Genomic DNA, 11,574 nt, shown 5'->3' on the forward strand with positions numbered 1-11,574 from the left:
TGTGCAAAGTCCCCTGCTGTTCTGCCTGCTACTAGTGCATGTGGAGACCTGTGGGGAAAGGAGGGTGTGGGGACAGGTCCCAGGAGTTGCAGGGCTAGGGCAGGTATGCAGGGATGGTGATGTGTGATGAGGGGTCCCTGCATGGAGACCTGGGAGATGGGAGTGGTTCCCATGAACCTACAGCTCTGAGGGTCTGTGTTGACATCAGCAATGGGGGACAAAGGTCCCTCGTTGTGTCACTGCAGTGCGGCTCTGTGCATCACGTGTCTGTTTGCTCTGCTGTTTTGGAGATGGCTGTGCCTCCACCCAGCTCATTTTTGTGCCCCGGAGCAGCCATACATGGAGAATGACATGTCCCAGGTGGCATGGGTGGCACAGGGCACTCTCTGCTCTGTGCTGGGGGGTCACACAGCACAGTGACAGTGGGCTCTGCTGTCACCATCACCCCCCAGCTCAGCGCTGAGCCATCACCTGGTGGCACTGAGCCCACCCCAATGCTCAGCCCTGGCTCCACGCATCCCAAAATGCTGGGACACCAGCCACAGCCATCTCACTGGTTGTGCCCTCCAAATACAGTACTTGCTGCACTGTCCCTGTCGTGTTGGCTGCTGCTCGCTGACCTTTGAGCACCAGTGCTCGATGTGCTGATAAGGGCTGGGGGGGCCACAGTTGATAAAAGCTGCACACCAAGCCGATCCCTGTGTCTGTCTCTCTGTCCGTCCGTCTGGGCTGAAGATGCTGCGCTTGGTCAGCCGCGCTGCGCGGTGCTGGGGAGCAAGGCGGGGGCTGGCACGGGTACACCCTGCAGCCATGCAGCAGGCATGGTGAGTGCCCAGCCGTGGGGTGGGCAAAGCCTGGAGGCTTCGGGGGGCTGGCAGTCAGCTGGATGCGTGCTGGGGAGCAGGGGGGCTCTGTGGGGGCAGGGAGCAGGGTGCAAGCACTTGTGGGGCCCAGGCAGCCTCGGTGGTGCCCAGCACAGGACCCCCGCTGCTCCCTTTGCCTCGCAGCCTCTCCAGCACTGCAGCGGCAGCCGGCACAGGCACGTGGCCCAAGGACGTGGGCATCCTGGCACTGGAGGTGTACTTCCCTGCACAATATGTGGAGCAGTCTGAACTGGAGCGCTACGACGGTGTGGAGGCCGGCAAGTACACGCGTGGCCTGGGCCAGCAGCAGATGGGCTTCTGCGCTGCCCACGAGGACATCAACTCGCTGTGCCTGACGGTGGTGCAGAGGCTGGTGGAGCGTGGGCAGCTCTCCTGGGACGCCATCGGCCGCCTGGAGGTGGGCACTGAGACTGTCATCGACAAGTCTAAGGCCGTCAAGACCGTCCTCATGGAGCTCTTCCGCGAGTCAGGCAACACTGATGTGGAGGGCATTGACACCACCAACGCCTGCTATGGCGGCACAGCCTCGCTCTTCAACGCAGCCTCCTGGGTCGAGTCCAGCGCCTGGGACGGTGGGCATGGGGCTGGGGGGTGCCTGAGTGTGGGGGGGGGTACTGGGGCATGGGGGAAAGATGCTGCCCTACTGTCATCCCTCCACCTTTCTTTCTCACCCACGTAGGCCAGGGGATGGGGATGTGAGTGGTGGGCTGTACTGGGACCACGGGATGGATGGGGGATGCCCCACCTACTGTCATCCCTGCTGTCCTCTTGCAGGACGCTACGCCGTGGTAGTGTGTGGGGACATTGCTGTCTACGCAACGGGGAACGCACGGCCCACAGGAGGTGCCGGTGCCATTGCTATGCTGGTGGGACCCAACGCCCCTCTGGTGCTGGAGAGAGGTCAGTGCTCCATGGGGATCTGGCTGGCTGTGACTGGGCCAAAGGTGGGGTTGACGTGATGGTTAGGACCCGCGAGCAGATCCCCAACACACAGCTCTCACTTGTGTCCCCAGGTTTGCGGGGAACGCACATGGAGCACGCCTATGACTTCTACAAGCCCGACCTGTCTTCAGAATACCCAGTGGTGGATGGTCCCCTCTCCATCCAGTGCTACCTGCGGGCCCTGGACCGCTGCTACGCCGTGTACCGCAGGAAGGCAGAGAGCCAGTGGCAGCAGGGTGAGGGGTGACGCTGCGGCGCTCGGATGGCCGCACATCCCACCCGATGGCGACTGACATTCCTGCTCTGCCTTCCAGCTGGCATCCAGCGGCCTTTCACCCTTGATGACTTCAAGTTCATCATCTTCCACACACCCTTCTGCAAGCTGGTGCAGAAGTCAGTGGGGCGGCTGCTGCTGAACGACTTCCTGGCCGCCCCCAGCCCTGACACGGCTTCTGGACTCTACAAGGGGCTGCAGCCCTTCCGGTGGGTGTCCCTCAGTGTAGTGAGGACGCCTCTGCTCACTTCCCATGCATGCTTACAGCCCGCCTCTCTCCATGCAGCGGCATGAAGCTGGAGGACACCTACACCAGCAAGGAGGTGGAGAAGGCCTTCCAGACGGCCAGCCAGGAGATCTTCAACCAGAAGACCAAGCCCTCCCTGCTGCTCTCCTCCCGCAATGGCAACATGTACACGCCGTCCATGTATGGCTGCCTGGCCTCGCTCCTGGCTCAGTGAGTCTGCAGCGCTGGCAGCAGGGGGTCACCATTTTGAGGGGTCGCCATTTGAGGGTTTGCTGTTTTGGTGGGATGTCATTGTGGAGGACGCCATTTTGGGAATGGCCCAGCTTTCACTTCACTCAGCCCAGTGCTGTCCTCCGGCCAGCGTTTCCATGCCGCCTTGCTGGAGTGCATAAAGCCCTTCTGTCAGTGCTATGGGATGAAAACCCCCTTTTCATGACCAGAGAACGGCCGTCCCCCACTGCCGGCTGGGAAGGAGCCATGGGAACAGCCAGGCACGAGGGCGGTGCGACTGCTGTGTCCGTCAGCCCGTCCTTGAGCCACTCGCTGCCTCGTGCAGGGCTGCAGTGCCTGGTACGGCCCTGGGACGTGGTGGGGGCAGAGACCCGCCCAGCCCCTGCTGTGTCCTACTGTTCCCTGCTTGCTGTCCCCTGCAGCACAGCCTCCCTTATCTCCTCCTGCAATGGTTGCAGTTTAATCTGGCCCAGCCTGCCAGGGCCCTCCTGGCTGAGGTCCATCGAGCCCTACATCTCCCCTAACCCCTCACCTCAAATGGCCGCAGGTGCTCGGCTCAGGACCTGGCCGGCTCCAGGATCGGTGCCTTTTCCTACGGCTCAGGGCTGGCCGCCAGCATGTTCTCCCTCCGTGTCTCGCAAGATGCTGCTCCGGGTGAGTCCCACATCAGGGGCACCGAGAGCCGGGAGGGCACAGATGGGTGGTGTCTCATCCGTGGTCTCCTCACACCAGGCTCCCCCCTGGACAAGCTGCTCTCCAGCCTGGCTGATCTGCCCACCCGCCTGGACGCCCGCAAGCGCGTGGCCCCACAGGACTTTGCCGATATCATGAAGCGGCGGGAGGAGACCCATCACCTGGGTGAGCAGGGCTGGGGGGCACCCTGCTGCCGGGGTCTGGCTGCCCCACTGAGCCTCACGTCCTCTCCCCACAGCCAACCACACTCCGCACGGTTCCCAGGCAGACCTGTTCCCCGGCACATGGTACTTGGAGCGGGTGGACGACAAGTACCGCCGGCAGTACGCCAGGAAGCCCATGTAGGGCACAGAGAGGGGCAGCCATCGGGGGGACATGCAGGCACAGGGGTGAATGCAGCCATCCGGGTCCCGGAGCAAGCAGTGTTTTCTGCGAAAACGCGGGCAGCGTGGGGAATAAAGCACGGATGCAAGGGCAATACCTCTGCTCTGGCTCCCTATTGCAAAGCAGTCTACATTACCCAGTGCTATGTATTCCCCTCCTGCCCCTAAACCCATCCTGAATCACCTCCGTGCCAGGTGAGATTTATCCCTGTACACCACACATGCCTGAGGAGAATGGCACGTATACTCAGGTTGCCTAATGCTTTGGATCCAACACAGGTGGCAATACACAATTGCCAGCATCCCCAGGGGATAGCTTCCATGGGTAGAAGTGGGGTGACGTAGGAGGCTCAGCCCATCTTGGAGCACTGCCCAGGCTGTTGCCAGAGGGGACTTCAGCAGGGCAGCAGAGCCTGAAAGACCTTTGCACCCTTGAGCAAATAGTGCTAGAAGGTGGTGGGGACAGCACTGGGGATGGAGCCAGGAAGAACAGAGTCTGCAGGAAACGATGTGGAGTTGGGTATGAGCGACATCATCGAGAAGGGTTTAGGGATGGATAGGAAGGACGCCACAAGGTAGGGATGCATGGACAAGGCACAGCATGCTCATTCCTGGATGCTTTATTGAGCACGATGGTGCTCCAGCCCCAGGTGCTGGAGGCTCCAGGTCCTTCCCCGTCAAGGGGGGGCTACAGGTGGAGCTGGAAGACTTCTGTAGTGCATGGCTTCAGGCCAGCGAGGTCAGACAGCGGGGCTGAGAGCCCGGCTATGCTCCACTGCTCCCCCGACACTGCACTGGAGCTGTGGTAGGACTGGAGCTGGATCCCTGTTTTCCCCAGCAGCCCTGGGCAGGAGGAAAGAGGTCAGAACTGCAGCCTGTTCTCTGGTACCTGGACCCCACAGTGGTGTAGGATCATGAATAGCAGGGCTCTGCCTACCCTGAATCCCCTCTATGATGTTCTTTCTTTCCTTTGCCCCAAGTCATACAACTGTGAAATCATTACAGTTGCAAAGACCTCTCAGATCCCCAAGTCTAACCCCAGCCCACCTCTACCATGTCCCTCACTGCCACAATTCCATGGTTCTTGAACACCTCTAGGGACGGTGACCCCACCAACCCCTGGGCAGCCAGTGCCACTGCATTACCAATTCCCCAGCCCTGTAACCAAACCACCCCTCCTGTCTCTGCACACAATGCCCTGTCAGCATTGTCTTCTTTTTGACTCCAGGCTGATTGTGGAGATCCCTCCAGCTGTTCCTTTGCTTGTGGTGACACCAGAAGCTTACCAGCGAGTGTGGGCAGCGTGTTTGTTTCAGATGCTTTGGCTCTGTAGACAAGGAGAGGGCCCACCAATGGTGCCGGCTGCTTGAAGGTGATCCCGTTGAGCTCCCGCAGCACCGGAGTGCTGCCCTGCACTGTTCCTGTTACCCGGTGTGGGGTGCCCTGCAAGGCCACCTGCAGCAAGCCCTCAGGCTCAGTGCATGTGTCACCATGGGAGGCTGTGACCTGGTGGGGGGAGATGGCCACTCAGCACCTGCATCCTACAGGGATGTCCCCTGAGGGCACAGTGCCCTGTGGGCTTATACCAAGGAAGGATAGGATGTGGTGGCATTGGGCTGACACTCTGTGTACCTTCAGGCCAGCCTCCTGGGCCAGCAGCATGGCATTTACCAGGGTCGCCTCCTTCTTTCCTCCAGCCAGCATGCCTGAGACCACAGCAGGTGCCAGGTAGCTGCTGGCATCCTTCAGGGGGGCTCCTGAGATCAGTACTGTGATCAGCTCATGTCCATCTGTATTCCCACTATCCCATCCATCCCACGAATGGGATGACTCCTTCATCCCATCACCCAACCACCTCCTGCCTTCTGAACCAGTGCATCCCCTTGGGTCCCTGTGCTGGAGCACACCTGCCCACCTCTCACCTAGGGTGCAGACCTGCACATTGCCCGTCGCTTGCTTGGCCAGGCCATGCAGCACCGTGCCCAGTGCCCTGGCCACGGTGATCCAGGGTTTGGTCTGGGGCGCAAAGGCTTTGCTCAGCGCCTGCCCATTGACCTGAGAGGAGAAGCAGGATGAGCAGTGGGAATCTATCACTCATGGGGCCTCTGAGGTGCACTAGGGGACTCACCACGCCGACCAGCCCCTTTCCAGTGGCCATGTCTACTATCTGCATGGCAATCTCCTTGCCGCAGCGGCTCTGTGCCTCCCGGGTGCTGGCACCCAGGTGTGGGCAGCAGATGACATTGGGGTGGTCCACCAGGTCCCGGTCCTTCGGGGGCTCCTGCACACGGCCCTGGTCTCAGCCCCGTGCCATCCTGGGGGCTGCCTAGCCCAGTTTGGGTGATAGCCCCAGGGGGACCCCTCTCACCTGTGTGAAGACATCGAGGGCGGCCCCTCCACACTGCCCTGAGCGCAATGCCCGCAGCAGTGCTCCTTCATCCACGATGCCACCCCGGGCACAGTTCACCACTTGCACACCACGGCGGCACTTGGCAAAGGTGCTGTCATTCAGCAGCCCTGCAGGGAGCACCATCAGGGATGGGGATACGGGGGAAGCCCCAGAGCACCCCCAGACTCCCAGACCGCCCTACCCGTAGTGGAGGGCAGCAGTGGTGTGTGCACCGTGATGAAGTCACAGCGGGGCCAGATCTGCTCCAGCGGAAGCTGCTCCACGCCGAACGCAGCTGAGGTCTCAGGAGTGATGATGGGGTCGTAGCCGATGGTCTGGGGCAGAGTGGGGGCTCACAGCTGTACCCAGCCTGCTCCCCACCACTGCCCTTGCTCTGCTGCTCACCTTCATGCCAAAAGCCTGCATCCGTGTGGCTACCTCCCTGCCGATGCGGCCCAGCCCCAGCACGCCTAGTGTCTTCCCGTTCAGCTCCATGCCCATGTACTGAGGGGCGAGAAGTGAGCAAGCAGGGGCCTCCCAGCACCCACCCGCCCAGGCACTGCACCTGCCCCGTACCTTCTTTCTGTCCCATTTGCCTTCTTTCATAGAGGCAGCTGCTTGTGGGATCTGCCTGCAAGAGGGGGGCACAGTCTGTGCAGGGCTGGGGGCTGTGGGATGGATACCCCACCCTGTACAGCCCCGCACTCACCTGGCCAAGCACAGGATCATGCCGCAGGTGAGCTCTGCAGCACTGAGGCTGTTCCCGGTGGGTGTGCTGGGGACAGGGAGTGGGGTCACCATGTGACCTCCCCATAGGGATAGAGACCCGCAGGGAGGCTGAGCACTGTGCTGACCCCCCAGCCCCGTGCCAGTAGGATGTCTCCTTTCTGGCTGTGGGTCCCACTCTTACTTCATCACCAGCACTCCCTTCCTGGTGGCTGCCTCCACGTCCACGTTGTCAACACCGGTGCCTGCTCTGCCCACCACCTGCAGCCTGCCCGCCGCCTCCAGCACGTCAGCGCTGACTTTGGTGGCCGAGCGGACGATGAGCCCATCACAGTCCTGCAGGGACAGACAGCACGCATCTGTCAGGGCTGGGCCGTGGGGATGGCAGGCAGGGTGGGTGGTGGGGTGGGAAGAGCCGCGGGCCTGGGGCTGGGATAAGCAGTGTGAAAGCAACCAGGATTCTTGCATCAGACACAGGAGGCGGGGACGTGACCCACTGGGCGAGGGGGCTTCCAGCCTCCCACCGTTCTGCAGTGTTCCATGATGTCCCCACCGTGTGCTTGTGGTGTACCCACTCATCCCACTGGGACAGACAGACAGACACTGTGCCCACTTGGTGCCCACCTGTGCCCACCCGTTGCCACCAGCCCAGGGCTCTGAGCCATACGCAGACCCCAGCTTGCTCACCCGGATCTCCTGCAGCAGCTCCTCTTTGCTCAGCCCGGGCTTCTCCAGCACCTGGATACCCCCCGCCTGCAGGATGTCCCTGCAGCAGGGGTCCAGGCTGTCGCTAATAAGCACTTTCTGCAGCTTGGTAAAGGCCATCGCTTGGTGTTGGGCTGTTGAGGCTGTCGGGGGTCCGTGCCCACTGTCTGTCCGCACAGCTCCGGCCAAAGAGGTTGCTGAGCGCTGCCCACCGCACTAAATGGGCTGCCGGCGGGGCATGTTTTGCGGGCTGCTCTCTTGTCTCATTGGATCCCATTTCCATAATCCCACCTCTTTTCCCTCCTCTCCCCATCGCCGCTGGGTGGCTGCGAGCCCAGGATCCCAGCCCCCCCTAGGTCCCCCCGAGCCCCTCACCCTCAGCAGCTGTGATGGCGGAGTGGGGAGACCAACAGGGCCCCCAAAGCATCAATCACCCCCTCAACCCACGTACCTCCCACTCCACTGCCGTGCCTCAGTTTCCCCACCACAGGGAGGTGGTGGCAAACCGCCGCACTGCCCCAGCACTGCGCCCACCATTGAGCAATGCCCCGATAAGCGCTGGGGGCACGGGGCCAGCCCCGTCACCGGCTCCCAATTGCACGGAGTGCACGGGAGACACCCAGCAAACGCCCTCCATGGGGTGGGAGCCAGGTGGCTGCGCAGGTGACCTCGTGGGGAAAGCGCTGACCCTGGAGGGGGGCAGCATGGAACGTGGCAGGGGGAATAGGGAGGAACAGAGGGCGTCCCCTTTGTCACGGAGACAACACCTCAGGATGTGAGCAGTGCAGGGCACACTCACTGCAGGCTGTGTGCACCGTGGCACCATGCGCACCCCACCGCAGCTGCAGCCAGGGAACAACCGTGACGCCAAAGGGAGGAAAGTCCGGGGCAGTTGGCATGGGATGAGAGGTGGGGTCAAGGCTGGGGTTGGACACATCCCGCAGCAAGACCCCGTGCTGCCCCTTGGAGGGCCTGCAGACCCATTGCCGGGGCACGGTTTCCCCATGCGCAGCATATGCTGGGGGCATTCAGGGCAGGATGTGTGGATGGAGGCCCCGCTCCAGTGCCTTGGCACAGCTCCACGCCTGGCCCTGTCCCCTATTAACCATTAAGATCGAGCTCAAGGTGCCCGCCAAGTCTGGGACAGCACCATCTGGGTGTCACTTTCTGGTGGCTCCCACACCATGCATCCCCCCCGCATCTGCGGGGACAAGCAGGGAACACCCCTTGCAGCGGGCGGGGGCTCTTTGCTGAGCCCAGCCCTCGCAGACCCTGTCCCATGCAATCACTCGAGGCCATGACCAAGGTACCGCCGCAGTGCAATGCGTGCAGCTTTCCCCAGGCAGTTGGTGCCCTCTCCTGGGCAGCAGAGCAGGAGTTGCACCTCGCTGCCCTTGCAGGGACATGAGGAGCGCGATGAAGGTACCCATTAGTGTGTCCCCACGGCCTCATGGAGAGACCAGAACGCAGTCCCCAATTCCCATATAACACCCTCAGAGTGGTGGGCACCTCTAATATGGCACTTGGTGACGCTGGTGGCAACTAGACCACAACCTGGATGAGGTCCCGGGGACTACAGAGGGTTGGTACCCCTACTGCTAAATCCCACTGCTGGGGTCCCGGGTGGTCTCTGCATGAAGGCACCAACAAGGTGGCTGCCATGGGTTTGGGATGGAGGAGAGCAATTTGGGGTTCCTGCATGGTGAGGGGCCCTGGGACAGTGGGGAGAGGGCAGGGGTGGTACCAGGAAAGGCCATTAGGGATGCTCCAGGGGGTCCTTGGGTCAGGATAGGAGTGGCAGAGAAAGGGTAAAGGTGCTTTGAGGGCAGGAGGTCGGGTTGCTGCCGGCGGAGGCACCAGGAGACGGAGACGGCTGACGGAGGGAGGGAGGGATGGAGCGGGAGGGAAGGATGGAGGCAGGGACGAGGAAGAGGAGGCGGAGGAGGAGGGATGCAGCGGCGGGCGGAGCCGCCCGGTGCCGCAGAGCCGCCTCCCCGGCGCACGCTGGGGCGGCCCGGCGTTGCCCGCGGAGCCCCCCGGTGCCCCCGGTGCGGCGGGGCCCGGCGCGGTGCAGCCCGCAGGCGGACGAGAGGATGCGAGCCCCGAGGCGGAGGTGAGGGGCGGTGAGGGAGGTACGCGGGGGATGCGACGGTGATGAGGGAGCGGGACACGCGTGGGGCCGCGAGTGGAGGATCCCGGCGCCGGGATACGGTTTGCTGCCCCGGGGCTGCGTGGTGCCGGCGCTGCCCATCCGAGAGCCCGTCACGGAGGGTCTGAGCCGGCGCGCCGTGGGGACGCACGGTGCCGGGGCATGCCGTAGGGACCAGCGGGTGCTCTGCCGCGCGATGGGACGGGGCCGTCCGGCGCTGCGGGGCCGAGCCGGGGCTGACCCCGGCACGCAGGGTGGGGGTTGCTGGTGTCCCTGCTGGAAGGCCGAGGGTGGGGAGGTGGTGCGGGAGTGGAGCCGGCCCCATCTCCTCCGGCTCTTGCATCCTTCCTGCTCTTCCATCTCGTGCCCGTCCCCGCATCCAGCCTCAGTCCGTGCCCGCTCCGCACCAGGAGCCGACCCGCCCAGCAGTCTGGGTACCGCCGGCTCCGCTCCCCCCGTCCCGCCGCGCTCAATGGGGGCCTTGTGCTGGGCCATGACCGCAGGCGGATAGCTGCACGCAGCCACAGGCGCACACAGCACCGGCCCCACCTCCCACGGTGGCCTCGTTGAGACATCCCTGCCACGAGGCAGCGGGCAGAGCTGTGCCACGTTCTGCATCCCGGCCTCACCTGGCCTTGCCGGGTGTGCACGCGGCTCTGCGGGCAGCCATCCATCCATTCTCCATCTGCCCACCCGTGGGAGCTGATCCAGCTGCAGGAGGTGAGTCCCCGGTTCATTGCTGTGGTGGGCACCTGGGGGACGCTCTCCCACGGGGGCCACGGCTGCTGCCCTCTGCCCTCACCTTGGTGACACCGCAGGGCTGGTCTCAGTGTCAGGGTGGCTATGGTGGCCCCAAGCTGTTCCTCAGTGCTGTGAGTCAGCGGGTGCTGTGAGTCAGGGCCGTGTGGTAACCCTCGTGCCAGCAGGGCTGTGGAGCCATGGGCACATTCATGTCTTGTCACCCACGTGTGCCATGCTGCACCTCACTGGGTATGGTGTCTGCTAGGGCACGGTGCCATGGGCATCATGCCCACTGGACACCAGGCTTGTGGGTATGGTGCGTCTTGGGGTGCTGTGTCTCAGTGTTGTGTTTCTGGGTACCGTGTCTCTTTGGTCTTCTTGCTTTCCTGGGTATTGTGCTTTTGGATATTGAGTCTCTGGATCCAGTGCTTCCTTGGGTATGGTGTGTCTTGGTGTGCCTTGACTCTGGGCATCGTGTCTTCTTGAGTGTTTTACCTCCAGGTTCTTGCCTTTTCTGCTATCACGTCTCCAAATACTGTGCCTGCTTGGACATATTGCTTCTGGGCACTGGGTCTCCTTGGGTGTCATGCTTCTGGGTATCATGCTTCCTTGGATATTGTGCCTTTGGGTATGGTGGGCTTTGGGCACCATGCTTTACCCCCTTAGGTCATTGCACTTGACTGTCTCCTCCTGGCAGGCGGCTGCTGCAAGGGCCATGGCACCACGTGGCTGCTGCCAGGCTAAGGGCAGAACACTGCACCCATGGGGGGCCCACTGCCTTCTGGGGAACTCCACCAAAAAGCTTTGGACTCAGAAAAACAAACAAACAAACAAACAAAACAAAACAAAAAAAAAAAAAAAACCACCCAGATTATTTTGTTTTAAGGAAAAAAAAAAAATCTGTTTTCTTTTTTCCCAATCCTGAAATGACTCACACTTCCATGCTGAAAATAAACCTGATGGCGGCTGCTGTTACCAGTGGGTGAGCTGCAGTCAGGCGGGCAGCAGGGCACGCTGTGCCTGGGGCTGCTGGGGGGGCTGTGAGAAGGAGGGGAGCAGCTGTCCCTGAGCACCCAGCATGGCCCCCCCAGCCCTTCTCCCCAGCCTCCAGGGAGAACGTAGAGGGGGGTTGTTGGGGGGCTCAGGTGTCCGTGCTGCCTGCTGGGGGGGTCAGGGCTGCTAATGGGGCTAAAGTGCTCCCAAGTGGGCA

At 62.3% G+C, this 11,574-nt stretch overlaps 2 protein-coding genes across 2 annotated transcripts; one reads left to right on the top strand and one right to left on the bottom strand.

The window, feature by feature from the left end:
• Nucleotides 1-735: 735 nt before the first annotated feature.
• On the top strand, nucleotides 736-3,616 carry HMGCS2 (3-hydroxy-3-methylglutaryl-CoA synthase 2; the record flags this gene model as incomplete). Its single annotated transcript, XM_079535782.1, has 9 exons — nucleotides 736-824; nucleotides 1,008-1,456; nucleotides 1,659-1,784; nucleotides 1,898-2,062; nucleotides 2,141-2,309; nucleotides 2,387-2,557; nucleotides 3,126-3,232; nucleotides 3,311-3,436; nucleotides 3,510-3,616. The coding sequence occupies 9 exons, from the start codon at nucleotides 736-738 to the stop codon at nucleotides 3,614-3,616; spliced, it is 1,509 nt and encodes a 502-aa protein (XP_079391908.1).
• A 726-nt stretch (nucleotides 3,617-4,342) lies between these two features.
• Nucleotides 4,343-7,594, bottom strand: PHGDH (phosphoglycerate dehydrogenase; the record flags this gene model as incomplete). The annotated part of the gene is made up of 12 exons (XM_079536032.1): nucleotides 4,343-4,497; nucleotides 4,941-5,160; nucleotides 5,287-5,411; nucleotides 5,577-5,709; nucleotides 5,783-5,935; nucleotides 6,023-6,171; nucleotides 6,246-6,378; nucleotides 6,449-6,547; nucleotides 6,620-6,674; nucleotides 6,753-6,818; nucleotides 6,954-7,105; nucleotides 7,457-7,594. The coding sequence occupies 12 exons, from the start codon at nucleotides 7,592-7,594 to the stop codon at nucleotides 4,343-4,345; spliced, it is 1,578 nt and encodes a 525-aa protein (XP_079392158.1).
• Nucleotides 7,595-11,574: the final 3,980 nt, after the last annotated feature.

This window comes from Tetrao urogallus (genome assembly GCF_951394365.1).
Source record: "Tetrao urogallus genome assembly, chromosome: 5".
NCBI classification, from domain to species: Eukaryota; Metazoa; Chordata; class Aves; order Galliformes; family Phasianidae; genus Tetrao; species Tetrao urogallus.